The sequence below is a fragment of the Paramormyrops kingsleyae genome, chromosome 23 (genome assembly GCF_048594095.1).
Source record: "Paramormyrops kingsleyae isolate MSU_618 chromosome 23, PKINGS_0.4, whole genome shotgun sequence".
Taxonomy (NCBI): domain Eukaryota; kingdom Metazoa; phylum Chordata; class Actinopteri; order Osteoglossiformes; family Mormyridae; genus Paramormyrops; species Paramormyrops kingsleyae.
Window position 1 is genome coordinate 4,663,095 of NC_132819.1, and position 15,586 is coordinate 4,678,680.

The window sequence follows — 15,586 nt, forward strand, 5'->3', positions numbered from 1 at the left end:
CAGCAGAATAGTCACATACTCGTTGGGCTCTTGAGTAAGGTCCTTCACCCCAACCCCCCCCACCCCAAAATGCTGCCAGGGGTGACAGATAAATGGTCTGACCCTGTACTCATACCCCAAGTTTCACTATCAACTCTGCATGTGTGTGTCAAGGACAGCATGATGTGAAAAGAAGCATTTCAATGTTGCTGTACTTGTACAAATGGCAAATAAAGCATCATTTAATTTCATTAGAGCACCTAAGTCAGGTGCCTCAGCCAACACCTAACAGCAGAAATGGAAATAAAACAACAGCCGAAAAGTATGTGAGAGCCGCTGCTCTCTGCCAGAATGCCTGACGTCCTGCACCTGATCCCGCCCCGCCTTTGCTGGATAGGGTTTCGGAGCGTGACGCCCTCCCCAGGCACAGTGTTTACACAGCATCGCTGACAAATGGGGCCAGAATCTGGAATGTTACACAGGGGGCCAGATTCCAGGCCACGTCAGTCGTCAGCGTGGCGCTCCCCGGGGGAATCTCCGGTACCATGAGAACCAGCGTACATCTTCGGTAACTCTATCCATCCCTGATTCTTAACGCTGACACTGTAAAAGGTCGGCAAATTATATTAAAAAAACCATACAGACTCCAACATATGGAATTCAGTTTGGAGTGCAGAAAAATGCAGACTCACTCCAAACACCGGGCAGGATGAGAAATAGCTCTCCACACCTTCCCACTGCTCGCTGCGCTCCGTCTTCCGCAGTCTTAAAAGATAATACGCGCTGCACCCCCCACGCTGACCTCGTCCTCATCCTGAGCTTCGAGTCCGGGCCCTCACAATCTGAGCCAAGCAACTAATGCACACAGGATTTCTCTATTACGTGGAACCGGACCACCGCACACTCCCACGCAAACGCAAATATCACTGCAAGCTTCGCACCCACTGCAGTGAGCCACTGAGAGAGAAATCACAGATTTCACAGAGAGATCGGACACAAGTCTCATGAAAATAGGGGCCGTTTTCCCACTCCTCGGGGAACATTCCAGAATGTGGGAAAATGGCGGCCCCGGCCCGTCCCTAGGAGACGCTACCACGCTATTGTTCTGACCCTTCCTCCCTGCTCCCACTTTTCTCAGCACGCAGTTAATGTCAGAACGTCCCTGCACAGACAGTATTAACCCCAATCCCCTTTCCGTTCCCCCAGCGATCTCATAGCACAACCATGCAGGAAGGGCTTACTCAGATTCTGCCAGTGAGGTCTAGGGAGGGTTTGCAGTCTAAGTCACGCTGTCAGTATGGGCCGCCTCCCAGGCCGAGAACATTATTTTAACATTTCCTGTTCACAGAATGCCCTCAGAAGCCTGTGCGACCCTGTCAAATGCATTAACCTCTTCAGAAAGCTTGACGCTAACATTTCTATAAAGACAGAGAGAGGGCGACAAAAGGAGGAAGGGATGCGTGTCCATAATGAGCATGGTCCAGGAAGCTAAACTGCCCACACTGAGCTTCTGACAAATGAGGTGGCAGCTTTAGACAATTATGACCCATGCCATTGGCCACCGATGGGGTGGAGGACGGCGGTCTCACCGCTGGAGCAGTCGTCCCCCCGCCAGCCAGCCTCACACTGGCAGAGATCGGGCGCCTGGCAGCGGCCGTGGACACACTCCTTCGTACAGCGTGCTGACGGAGAAGGGGACGAAGTTGCAAGTGAATGAACAGGGGCAAACGGGTGGAGAACAAACGACAAACAACACATGGAGTAATTCACATATACGTGACCTACACTGTCGACTGATATTAATTACGGCTAACGCTAAATGCTAAATAATAATGCTAAAGCTAATGGCTACCATCAGGAATCATCCAATCCCCATATATCGCAAAAGCGCCCCCTCCTAGTCACACACTTACGGACACACACATCCTTGCTTTCGTAGTACCCAGGGCAGCACTGGTACCTCCTGCGATAAGCCATCTTCACGGCTTGCCGGTAGGCTGTCCTGTACGTGACGCTAGCCAGGACACAGGAAACAATCCACCAAGACATTATAACATGTACATGTCACAGACAAACATATGCATACACACGCCTCACTCCCACCAGCTCACCACGGACCTAGCTGTCACGGGTAGGAGGCTCCCCCTAGTGGCCTTGTTGATCAACGCTCACCTGTGCTGGGTGCATGTATACAGGCTGAAGGCATCTGCACATGACTCCTTGACCTGGTCAAAAGGGTGGGCGTAGGATTCCTTCACGGAGGTCGTGTAACTGCGAATTCAACGGGCACAGGATACAGCAGTGGGAGCAGACGGAGAAGGACGCATTCACACAGCACAGGATACATTAGTGGGTGGCTGCTGTCAGTGTAACGGAATGCCGATATCACCATCAGCAATGGCATGAATACTATCCTCTGCTAGGGAGCAAGCTGCTGAAAGAACTGGGTTGATATGATGTGTCACATTCCTATGAGGGTATGTAATCCGACATGCTGCAGCTAAAATAATCTGCTGCATAAAAGGGTTTAAGCATAGGAGCGGTAAGACATTTTGAGTCCAGGGTGCTGAATTTGGAATGACCAATAGAATGTATTGAAGTTCTCTTTGATCGTCGGTACCTAACAACAGCTAACAATTATAGTCTTTTTGGATACGTAATCATAAAGCCTGAGCCATTGTGAGGTATTTAACATAACGCTATGTATTTCTTTAACGAAAACTACATTACCAACAACAACCAGAGAGGGTGCTGATGCACACTCAGCGCCCTACTTACAGCACTACTGGGTGTAAGTCAGTAAGGAATGGACATACACAGCTAAAGTGTACTGTGCCAACAGAATTGAGTCTTACCTCTCCCATTGGCTGCACACGTTAAGGTCACTGGGGTTCAAAGGCCATGCAAGTTCAAGCAAGGAGCACAAGATCAGCAGGGCTTGCCAGCCCATTGCTAAGGACTTCATCCTAGGAAACATAATGAGAACCAGCGCATGAGAACCAGTACATGAGTTCCAGCACATGAGAACCAGCACATGAGAGCCCAGAAAATCGATCAGCTTGCCCACATGTTATTGGGCTCCTAAGCAACTCAGAAGGGGTGGAGGTCTCTGTGATTGAGCAACTGACCACCACTTAATGAATCATACTCCATTGGGTCTCAGTTTAGCTGTCACTCTATGACAGCCTACAGTTGGGATTACAGTAAAATCCAAGCTAAATTTAAGCACTACTTATGGACAAACGTGTCAGCTAATTATGAACATGGGCAGTGTGTGGCTCAGAGGGACAGAGTGCTGTGCATCTGATTGGAATGTTACCAGTTAAAATTTGCAAAGTTATCAGTTTTACATTAGGCCATGTTAGCTAAAATTTTACGTCTGCCATTTTTTCATTTTACTCCAACAACATAGCATTTGAGTATGACATACTCGTAATTCCGACTTCACAAGGGGAAAGTAGCCCCTTCCGACTAGCACATGAAGGCAGCATTATTCATGTTAGTAAGTGCTAATGTGACTTTGGAGTGCATGGCATAGTTCGCAGTAGTGATGGCCAAAATGACGGCCTTGAACCATTTGCTGTATTTTTTGACCCCACTAGATGGTGCTCTTGGCTTGCTTTGGGGCATGCTTTGAGCTTTTTTGAACAGATAGCACCATGCTGTGTGGTCAAAAAATACAGCAAATAGTTCTTGAAGTGTCTTTTTTGCCATCACTAGTTCGTAGCATGCACAAAGTTGAACTTCCATCTAGATGAAATGAAGTCACATGTTCAAATACCCGTCTTAGGCACTGCTAAGCCCATCTCGCAGCATCCTCCAGGTCATATGTGCAGACACAGCTGCTAAGCTCACATGCATTTCCCATAAGTCCCTTCAATGAGGCCACAAACTATGAGCTTCCAGGGCCATTGTGTCCTGTGATGTTACATCCCAGAACACTTGCAGAATGTTGTTTATCTGCAGCCCCAAGGCATCACCTCCTCTTGCCGTTTTTGTGCCAACACCAACCAACACACAGGGCTCGCTCATCTGGTTCCCATCACCGCGGCGACCGCCTTGGGGCCACATCCAGCAAAAGGGGGGGGGGGGGGGCTTCTTATCCCCTCTCCCCAGATGGGACCATGAAAGAAAGTCCTGTTAGTTGGCTGGCCTGCTGGAAATCACTGAGCAGGCCCTGCTGCATTATGGGAAAGGCTGTCTCTCAATAGCTATCCATCCATCATAACCAGTTACCCAGTAAAGCGTTACTGTGAGCTAAGATCCTATCCCAGGAAACAATGGACACAAGGCAGGGGGCACCCTAAGCATGATGCCAGTCTATTTCAGGACACACACTTACAATCACACATTATGGGCAAGGAGACAACAACCCTCCTAACTGCAAATCTTTGGACATGGGGGATTCAGCCGAAACACAGGGAGAATGACGCAGGCAGAGCGGGGGGCAGGGATCAACCCCCAGACCTGGAAGGGTGAAGCCGTGTCTTATAATAAAAACAAAAATACAAATATCTATTACACTCAAAAAAGTTAAATTAATAGAAAAGCAAGAACTGTATTAGTGTTTATGTCCGAATGATTAAATCTGGCTTTAAGACTCAAGTATTTGTAGGTTTTTCACCATCAGACAGTTCCAGCGATTCGGTCAGCACCTGGACACACGTGTCCAAAAACACTGCCAAAATAAGCGAGATCGCAAGATGTCACGTGATGGAAGAGAGTTACAGGTGATTAATGGCGGGTTATACTCGCCAATTTGAGCAGCTCCTGATACTGTGTTACGAGCCGATGGAAGGAAAATAAGTGGGGAATCGCGCACGTTTCGATGCAGCTGACGGGGATAAGGGACGACCTTCTGGTCCGCTTGGCTCGGCGGAGTAAATTACGACAGCTTCGGGAATGCGCTCCACATTCTAGCAGGAGGGCAGCATAGAAAAACAGAGTTTTTATTGGCCGGAGCAAACGGGATTCATTAAGAGGGCCGATTTTATTTACTATGCACTTGATATTTTAATTACTTTTTTCCCCCCATTACTATCATTTTATTAGCAAATGCCTCTGAACCGCATTTGGATTCTTATGCGCCAACAGGAACCGCGTGCAAAACAAACACGGACTATTAAAAAAATGCCAAAGGTCAGATGTGCTGATGGCTGCACATGATACAGAGGTGCATTAGATGCTTAGAAATGTTTACCTCCAGGTGGTAGTTTAATTGCAGTTAAATGCAGCGGACGTCCCAGCATGCTGTTTAAAACAGCAGCATCTCATAAATAACGACTGTTGCACAAGTGCTTGTTTGTCAACAGCACTGTGATTTATTGTTATTTGTTACTGGCTGCTGTCCTTATTGTCCATATACTCTGGTACTTATGTTATTCTTGTATTTACTTATCACTATGGTGTGCAGGAAGCACAAGTACTGGCCATATATGACAAAAACATTGAAACTTTATATTCACTTTATATTCTAGGAAGTAAAACAACGGATATAGAACCGGACAATAAGTGCATGAGATGCATGGAATCAGGATGCCTTCTGGAAATGGTGAAAATGGTGAGCAGAAAGCATCTTCTCCCTGAGAAGATTCACTCTCATTAATCACGTTCCATGCTGGCAGCAATCAGCTCCGACGAGAGGTGGATCTCCATGGTACCAGAGGATTGTCAACAGAACCAGAACTGTTCAGGCCAGCTGCACTACTGGAAGGGAATGAGCCACAATCCGTATAGGCAGCTCTCTGTCCCTCTCATCTGCTCGGATCCTCCGCCAGACCATACGGAGCCCAGTTGTGCACACTGCAATAAATATTAGACACACACACACACACACATATATATATATTGCATTTTTAGGTGAAATGTAAACTTCATAATATGAAGACAGACTAAAATGTTTAAGCTATTACTAAAATAAAACCATCATGAGATGAGATGTAAATATTCGTTCAAACAAGACGTTCACTCCAACCATTGCAAATTAGGAATTAGGAGCATAGGTCAAAGGGTGACTTCGGTTCTGGTTCTAAAATTTTAAGCAATGAATCTTGTTCAGTTTCAGACGAAAGAGGATTCGCCCAATGGACAGGCGTGACTGCAGCAAATGTAATAATGCTGAACCGTGAAAAGGACACCCCCACCCATCCAGCCACCCCCCCCCCCCCACCCATCCAGCCAGCCACTGCTTCAAACTCTTCAGCTATGCCTTTGACCCCCATGACCCATATATGTGGTGCCCAGTTACAGAATCAGACATGTGACCATTGACATCACTTCCTTTGAAGACGAATTTCCTCATTTAAAATCAGAATAAAGAGATATGCTGCTGAAAATGTCTGTCCTGAGACATCCAGGTCTTACCATGGAAAGAGAAACCACTCCCCCCATTTTAGCAAATAAGTTAAATATATGCCTCTGAACACATGGAACTGATCAAACTCTGCTTTTGCTTCTCTACCCTTGACTCCTTTGGTGGGTTGAGCTCTTAATTGAGGGAGAAAATATTACTCACTTTTTGGAAAGGACAGGAGTTCGAAGAAGGGAACATAATGAAAGGGGAAAAGCAGCTGACTGCCGTCGAGTGACAGGATGATACGTGTGTGTGTGTGTGTCAGTGTGTGTGTGTGTATGTCAGTGTGTGCGTTTGTGTGTCAGTGTGGGCCAGATGTACATTACACTATGGGGACCAAATGTCCCCACAGTGTGATAAAAACCTGTTATTTTGAAGTTGTGGGGTCCATTTTTTTGGTCCCCACAAGGGGAAATTCAGTTTTATAAAAATAAAAAAAACTAATAATTCCAAAAGACTTCTATTTTGTTTGGTTACTTATGGTTAAGGTTGTCATTGCTGAGATTAGGGTTTTGCCCAATGAATGGACGGTCCCCACAAAGATGAATATGAGTATGTTTGTGTGTGTATGTGTGTGTGTGTTTGTTAGAAAGAGACAGAGAGGCTTTTCGGGGACAAAATTTTGAGAAGATGCCGAATAAAATCTGGAAAATAGACACTGCAGGGACATCCACCCAAAAATTTTTTACTTTGCAAAAAAAAAAAACAAACTTGGGACAAATTTGCTCTCTTGGTCAGTTTTCTTTTACTCATTCTTTGGATGAGTTAGATATTGTTACACTGTTTTTGGGTCTGAGCGTTAACTATTTTTCAGGCTGTGGGTAGAGAGACAATGCAGAGACAACATACAGTCTTGAAAATGGAAGACGGACTTTACAGCCCATACAGAAAAGTAGTACCAGCTCCTAACAACCAGAACTGTATCACTCCACTCCAAAGCGTTATGTAGTTCCCTTGTATTTTATACATTACATAAAGAATCATTAAAAAAATAAACATGAAATTATAAAATAATGAATCTTAATGAAAATAAATCTCCTCCTACAATATCATTATTTGCATTACAAGAAGGAACTGAGATTTCCCTCATCACAAAAAAATCCATCCATCCATCCATCCATCCATATATCTTATGCATTATATGATCATGATGACCTTGGAGCGTCTCCCAGGCAGCACAGAGGATGAGCAGCCTGGGTATGATTCCGGGTCACGCCAGCTCATCACAGGCTCTTTACACACAACTGTTAATATAGGACTTGTCTTCTGTTCACATATCTTTGACATGCTTTGACATTTAATTTACTCCAGTAACCCAAAAGCATTGAAAAAGCCTGAGCAAAACAAAACTGACAGTGATCTATTCACAGTGCATCGCTAAATGTTTTCCATGAAAAACAGATATTTTTAGATGTGTGAACCTCCTCGGGGGAAATCCATGGAATGTCGTGGCAAAACAAATCTAAATTTGACTGACAGTCATAGTTCAGTTCCAAAAAAAAAACTATTAAATTTGGGTTTACAGGACTCTAAATTTATCTTGGACATCAATGATCAGTTACTCAAACAGCTTCTGCAAAACCTTGCAGACATTAACCAAAAGGGAAAGTGATCTCCTGATGGACGAATTGTTACTTCAAGCCAACCAATGACTGGCACTCTTCATCTGAGTGCTGCATAAGCCCCGCCCACCAAGCATGGCAGGTCAGCTGCAGCTGGCTCTCCTTATTAATGCTAACTGAGCTCAGTCACCCTAATGAAGCCCCCACACAAAGGGCGAAGGGCATTCAGGCATCCCATCTCCCCCGGAAACTCCAGAAGTCTCCCGCAAATTGACAGCAGCTCCCTGACATCCACAAATGATGCACAATGTCCCAGAAATGTGTCGTTCTGCTAGTCAGTTTTGGTAAAATCAGCCGGCAAGAAGTTTGACCACCACTCCCCAGTCAGCAAATTTTCCCCCTCCAGCTTAGTTGCCAGTATATATACAGCATTACTGTAATACCAGCCAAGCATTGGCCAGCACCCCCACCCTCCCAGATGCCCCTCATCTGCCTCCCTGAAATCAATATCCTTAAGGTGGGATGTCTGGGCAAGGAGTCGACGGTGAAATCACTCCTCCAGCTACAGGATTCGATCTGACGACCTTCCGATAAGGTGCACAGAGTCCCAATCCATAGAGGCCCCCCACCTAAAAAAAAAAACCTGCCATAAAATTTGCCAGCCCACAACCTCCAAAATAACAGTGCCAGAGACTTGTGACCCCCTATATAGTCAATCTCCCCCTCAGCAGATTTCACTGATTCGGGGAGATTTCACTGATTTTAAACTGTTTATAAAAATATTCTTAAAATCATCTTGCGGCCCCTATTTTGGGATCCCCTTCTCTAAGCATACAAACAATGCAATTAATAATTAATGCTAAGTACTCCTTAGATTTGATGTCAGTCCATCACTCACTCACTCTCTCTCTCTATCTCTCTCACACACACACACACACACAGTCCATGTATTCTTATCTTTGTGAGTTGTGAGGACTCGCCATTCATTTTTATCCAAAACCCACCAATGATGACCTTAACCCCCACATAGCTCGAACCTTAACCATAAGTACCCACGCAAAATACAAGACTTTTGATTATTTTAGTTTTTTTATTGCATTCCCAGATTTTTATTAAATCTAGCTTAAAGCAAAAAGTTACAGGTTTTTATCACATTGTAGGGAAATCTGGTTCTTGCAATGTAATAATTGCTTAGGGTGACTGAATAATTCATGTCAAGACATGATTGTTGTGACTGGACATGATTTGTAAACTGCCATTTCAATTAAAGGGACCTGATTTCACTTAAGCGCTGAGTTATTGCTGTGTGCTGATTGGTCAGTCTCCTGCAATCATACATCTGTCACTAATGTTCATTTGAAACAGCTGGGTCAGTCAAAGAAACAAACCAGTAAAGCATAAGAAGAACTTAACTGTTTAGCCAAGCACGGGAGCCTTTCAGTTTGAAAGTAGTTTGTAAAACCTGAAGTAGTTCAAAATGTCCTCCCTGACATGGATTATCTGCACACCCTTAATTACACTCACACACACACACTCACACACACACACACACACACACTATGGGTAATTTGGTGAAGTCAATCCAACTGGACCACATGTCCTTGGACTGTGGCTGAAAAAACCAACACAAACGCAGATACTAAACGCAAACTGCATCCATAGCTGGGACAGGAACCCATCGCGGGCCCCTGCAGGGCTACCCCCCCATACCCGCTTGCCACCCAGCCTTTTGTAAACACTGCCCCACATCTATTTTCCAAAGCTGTTTTAATTCGGCTCCGTTTGGTGCATCGTCCTCCGTAACATCAGTGCTGTAATGAGAGAAATCTGCAGGGTCCCACTGCGTGGGCTCGTGTTGTATAAAGCAAGCTAATTAAAAACAGCAGCAGCAGCATGCAGGGGGCAAACTGCATATCACACAGACATTATTTAGACATACAGTTAGGGGGTCATTCAACAGATACTGCAGGTATCATGATGGGTATTATTCCATGAGGTCAGGACTGTCCATTACATGCTCATAAACAAAATAAACACATTCAATACACAATCAAAAACACACTGAACATTTCTGAATCTTTATTTTGTGTTTTTGGTGCAGAAAGACTTGGCAGTCAAGTCTGGGTGTGATGGTCTGAACTGAGGAAGATGAGGAGGTAAAAACAACAAGCATGGAGGCTGGTCACTGCTAAAGAATGTGTAAGTCACACTGGGAAGGTCATCACATACGGCACAAAGATTAGTCACAGGTATTCAAGACTTACATTCTGGACACGTCAGAGATTGTGACTGCATAGTTTAATTTAGCTCTTCCCTTCAGGGCTATGTGGCATTCTCCTAAACCTATTGTTCCCCTTTAAGACGGCATACCATTCTCCTGAAGCTAACCCTCTCCTTTAAGGAAATGTAACATGTGCCTGAACTTACCCCTCCCCTTTAAGGTAATATACCATTCTCCTGAACCCATCCCTCCCCTTTAAGACTACCCGCCATTCTCCTGAAGTGACAATGCTCCATGGACTCACAGATTTTTTACTATAAACCTGAGCTAAACTCACTTCCTGCTGCTAAACAAGAGCACGCCCCTGTGATGGCCGTGTTCCGTGACAGTTATGGCCACCGGCAGCTGGGCGGCGGGGAAGCCAGACAGCACCTCTCTGTCCGGCCGAGCCGACCGAATCACGCTCGTGTCCCGTCTTCATCCAAGGGAAACACAAACAACAGGATGCGGGCCTCCCGCCGACCCGCCACCCTGGCCTGCACATGCATCCCCGCCCTCCGGAACGGGAGCGCGTTATCTGGCCCCGGCTCTGGAGCTGCTCCAGAAAGATGAAAGAAAGCAGCACATGGAATATCTGCAGGCGAGCAGCGCCTGGGTGCACCTTTCCTGCCTCCCACAACACAGCTGAATGGGGCCTGAAAACACCGACTGAGGAAACTGGACAGCAGACTGGGGGCTGTTTCAGAGCCTCGTCCAATGAGATTCTCTGAATGTAGACTGGGGGCTATTTCAGAGCCTCGTCCAATGAGATTCTCTGAATGTAAACCCTGGTACCAAGTGAGGCACAGGTTAAAGAATAATGTCCATTTCGATAAGGAAACTCGCAAGGAGCAGTTGCTTTATGCTGTGCGTGACTGACTAACCTATAAATCTCCAAAGCTCGCACCAGTTCTGAGTGCCTGCAAAGAACGGATGAGGATGAGCAGTCATGACATTGTCCCCAAAAGCTGCCACCACACATCGCAACACAAATTGTAAACATCCCTAAACATTCAGCAGACACTAAAACAGCAGATTCATACTTGTTATACAAGAAAAGTGCAGCATTGTGGCTTCATAGCTTCAGGGTTCGGGATTCAGTTCCCGTTCCTGGCTCTGTGCTTTGGGAGTTTGCACGTTTCCCTCGTGATTCTGTCGGTTTCTTCACCCGGTCCAAAGACATGTGGTTTACATGGACTGGCGTCACTATTCCGCCCTTAGCGTGTGATCGACAGTGTGCCCAGTGATGGACTGGGATCCAGTCCAGTTTGTCCCTGCCTTGTGCCCCATGATTCCTGGGAAAGGCTCCAGCATTACCCTGGATTGGGTATGTGATTATGGACGGATGGATTCAAACAAAATGTCAAAGATTTTCCTTTCCCAGAGAACAGAGCTTAAACGCGCAAATTCAGACAGTTACAATTTGACAAATACCTACTACAGTGCCACTCAATTGTTCAACTGTTAGTGGAAATGACTGCTTGAAGTCAAAGAATACTGAATACTAAAACATACACTGATAAGTAAACAAGAAAACCTCAAATAAGCCACATTCTCCAGTACAGTGTAAAGCTGTAGAACAAAAATAACACCAATCCGAAGGTCCCACTTTTGGTCAAAGGCTGCACCAACCCACAGGAGAACCCCAACCAGCTTTTGTTGGTGGTTTCACAGCACTGGACATTATAAACACTGCCAACTTAATAGGAGGGGACCACACACAGAGACCTATACTTCCACACACATATGACCATGCACATGCAAGTTAGACACATGTACACTCACAGACAACAAAAGGGACAAGGCAGAAATCTAACCCAAGAACACTAAAAGGGACAGAAACATACAAACAAGACATACAAACAGACATACAAACAAGCTCCACGATACAATATACTCAAACTAGCTGAGGATCAAGGATCGGTCACCAGACTCAAGCTAAGCTATTCACACAGCACACTCACATGCCAGTTACAACAACCACGCTCAGCTTTTGTGTTTTGTGGGTTCAGCCACACTCCCAAGGCATGTGGAGAACAAAAAACACGGAGTTCCAGTAAAATGCGAACACCGTGCTCTGCCGAGGAAGATGGAGACACTGAAAACATTACGCAAGCCACTCGATGTTTGTGTTGATAGTCCACTGCTGCTGGCCTCTTTGTAAGAGGCTCCAAACCATCACAAAGACTTGGGATGGATTTGCGGTATGAGCGACTATGCATCCATCACGCCACAGGCTGCCGCAAGCTGCTCTGTCCCCCCTCCCATTGATTTTCACCTGCACTTCTCGTTGAGTCTGCCAGTCACCTTGCCTATCCAGCAGGTCTTCCTGGTGGTACTGTTCTTCAACGTGCAAGACCTTGCCTGACCAGCAAATCGGTGTGGAGGAATGGCTGATGACCTCAATCTGCTTACCAGCCTTCAGAAACCCAAATCCCATGTCTGTCGCAGCTCAATCGCAGCTCCACGTTGGCAACACCTAAGTCAACCTTCTGCTCACATATATGAGAGGAAGGCTGCAAAATGTTTAGAACTCTGAATCATACTGGGGGGAGGGTGGATTGACACAACAGATAAACAACGTTTATAACAATGGTCATCTGACAGCTTGACAATCCAAACACTAACATCTGTGGCCGAAACTTGTCCAGCTGGCATCATACAGACCATTTCCTTTTCATAGGCCATTAATCACTCAAGCAGCTAAGAGTGCAGATTAGAGCTTTCTAATTGGCTGATGCCCGACTGAGACTCTCATGTTTTGAACAGATGAACGAGGGAGCAGAAAACACACAGATAGAGGAAATACAGGGCCGCTGTTTGCGAGCCGGGAACAATGGTGCAGACATCAAAGATCCTGCTTCCCTGCATCCCCTTGGAGAGAGAAGGCATGCAGCCATCGCAAGGACGTCTGCCCCCATCCTGCCCCAAGTCACAGTCATGCTTCGGGAACGACAGACTGCCCAGTTGTGACTCCCTGGACACTGAAAAACATCAGCTCTCACTGTCATGAAAATGTGGACACCCTGTGGATAGCCCACAGAATCCATGACCCATGCAGTCCTTAACATCTGTCCACTCAGCACAATGGTGCTGCAAGACAAAGGTCAAACTTCAAGGTCCCCTTTGTCCTCATCTTCCTTCTACTGTGGCCCAATAAAGACTTTGGGGGTGGGGCTTGGGCTATCCCACCAATCAGAATTTCCCTTATAAAACCTAAAAGAACCATGCACCCAAGTAGCATGGGCAAGCATAGTGCCTGACTGTAGCCCCCAGCGCTAACAACAGTGTGCTGTCCAAGGTCCAGATTAGTACAGAAGCATTACCACATCCAGCACGAGGGCCAGACCTATTTCACAACTACCCCCAGCATCTGGGGTCGGGGATTTATGAATGGAGGGTGTCAGCCGGCTTGGGAAGCCAAGGAGCGGCTAATAGCGGAATATGCTGCAGGTTAACAAGCGGCAACTGCCGTCGCATCTGGTCCGAATCAGCCAATTACCAGCGGGCTTTGGCCGGCACATTTATTCAGGGGCGAGGTAAAAAAAACCGGGAAGCTTTTTTATATACTTATTATCGGCAGCTATTTAGCGGGCGGATCCGCACGTTATTTCATTTTGGACGGTAAACGCTGCCCCGTTTGGGAGATTACCTCACCAGAACCGCTTGGCGATGAGACCAGATTGGGGTTCCTGTGTGAGGCACCTTAAACATGTTGCTGTGAGTGAGCCAGTGCTGTCCCAAGTCCATCACGGTCACACCTAGGGCGTCGTGATGGAGCTCACGGTCCCTGTGATGCAGGATTAGTCTACTATGTGAAACACCTGCACAGCTTTAGCATTCGCCGTTAAAACACCCGCTATCAGAAGCCGACCAAGGCGCGGGTTTCGCCGGGGGCCCCCCCACATGCCAGAGAATTCCCCGATAAGCAATGGGGCTGCTAGCCCCCCACTCCCACATGCTTCCTCACTCGGCTCCTCGTCCTGGTGAAGGGAAAAGCTGCACTTTATTATCACAATCTGTAAGTCGCACAAAAGCAAAAAAAAAAAAAAAACAACCATGCAGATGTGTGCGACTACAAAGCCGGCTAAAATAAAGCCTGACTTTTTTGCACATTTTCTGAATTCTTCTTCCCCGTCAGCACTCTCTGCTTAACATGAAAGCGGGGAGCATATATACTTTAAAATGAGGCACGTCGGCCTGAAGTTCGCCAGGTGTAAACACTCTGCCCAGATCACATAACCACCAGAATTGTCTTATTTGGAAATGGGTCACTTCCTGTTGTAAGACTCTTCCAGACCTTCAACATTTCTTAGCATTTCCTAACCCTGATCCTCACAGCCCACCATGGGGTCTTATTTAGATTTCATTAAGCTGTGGACCCGTTTACATTACACATTACGCAACAGCTGAAGGCAGATGTGCTTCACTCCACTGGAACAGGGTGAAATTGGCCGGTGAGGGGGGGGCGCTGGAGGTGAGACTTGCCTACAGGGTGGAACATGAGCATGGAATAGCACTGCTTCTGCCTCCTTTGCTACACCATCGTAGAAAAGGGTGGGGGTCTGATAACTGAAATGGCCCAGGGGCCTCTGACCATGTTAATGCATCTCTAACCAAGCCCCAAGGTCTTCAAGCGTAATACCTTCTCCAGTTCGATCCAGCAGCGACTCCTGGGAACTTTCACGAATTCTCCAGAACGCCGAGCATCAATCAATATCAGGTCTCTGCAGCTGCTGAAGCTCTCGAAGGCCAAGGACTGAGCTCACAAGAGCAGGCTGTCAGTGGTCAAACTTCACAGCAAGTTCACAGCAAATCCTTGTTTGTAGGTACGCTGCTCTGCCATTGGCTGTAGAGTATGTCGTGGGTGAACTGGGACAAAGGCCTGTATAAGCCCATAGTACACAACTTGAGAGTAAATCCAGGGCCTGCGTCAGACATCCTTTTCCTGAGGCTAGTAGTAAACACAGCAAAATGCACTGTCAGAGTGGTGGGGGCGGGGGGGGGGGGGGGTTAATCTATGCCATCACAAGGCCCTACTGGTATTTTGTCTCCGTTTGACCCGCTCAAGTCACATGGGGATGCTCTGACAAAGTCCAGGACTTTGCCGGCAAATTCCCCGATGCTCCAGGATGGGAATACCTTTTGTCCCGAAAAACCATTCCCGCTCAGTGACTAACACCACAAGGCTGCCTTTCGTTAAAAGGGCAATTGCCAACTTTTTTTTTTTTTTACTTTTCGTGTGACTTACGGGAATGCCTCGAGTTCACCCGGAGCCAACACGCCGTAAATTCACGGCACAAAAGTAAAATCTGAGCGACGTGATGCATGATTGGTCAGGGCCGTGTGTGAGAGAGACCAGCAACTGGAAACAATTCAGTAAAAAGCTTCAGAAAGAGCTACTCTCACGCTAAATATTGCTTTATTATTATT

At 46.5% G+C, this 15,586-nt stretch overlaps 1 protein-coding gene across 5 annotated transcripts in view; it reads right to left on the reverse strand.

The window, feature by feature from the left end:
* Positions 1-15,586, reverse strand: part of LOC111853504 (uncharacterized) — a 35,844-nt gene that overhangs the window by 12,484 nt on the left and 7,774 nt on the right. For 3 of the 5 annotated variants that reach the window (XM_023830466.2, XM_023830463.2, XM_023830465.2), the window contains exons 2-5: positions 2,835-2,945; positions 2,152-2,250; positions 1,893-1,993; positions 1,569-1,661 (exon numbers count right to left, since the gene is read on the reverse strand). In XM_023830466.2, coding sequence (XP_023686234.2) covers positions 1,569-1,661; positions 1,893-1,993; positions 2,152-2,250; positions 2,835-2,944 — 403 coding nt within the window. In that variant the 5' untranslated portion in view covers position 2,945. Of the gene's footprint in view, positions 1-1,568; positions 1,662-1,892; positions 1,994-2,151; positions 2,251-2,834; positions 2,946-12,431; positions 12,499-12,554; positions 12,575-15,586 lie in introns of those variants that run through there. The other 2 variants (XM_023830467.2, XM_023830468.2) reach the window with 2 other exon arrangements.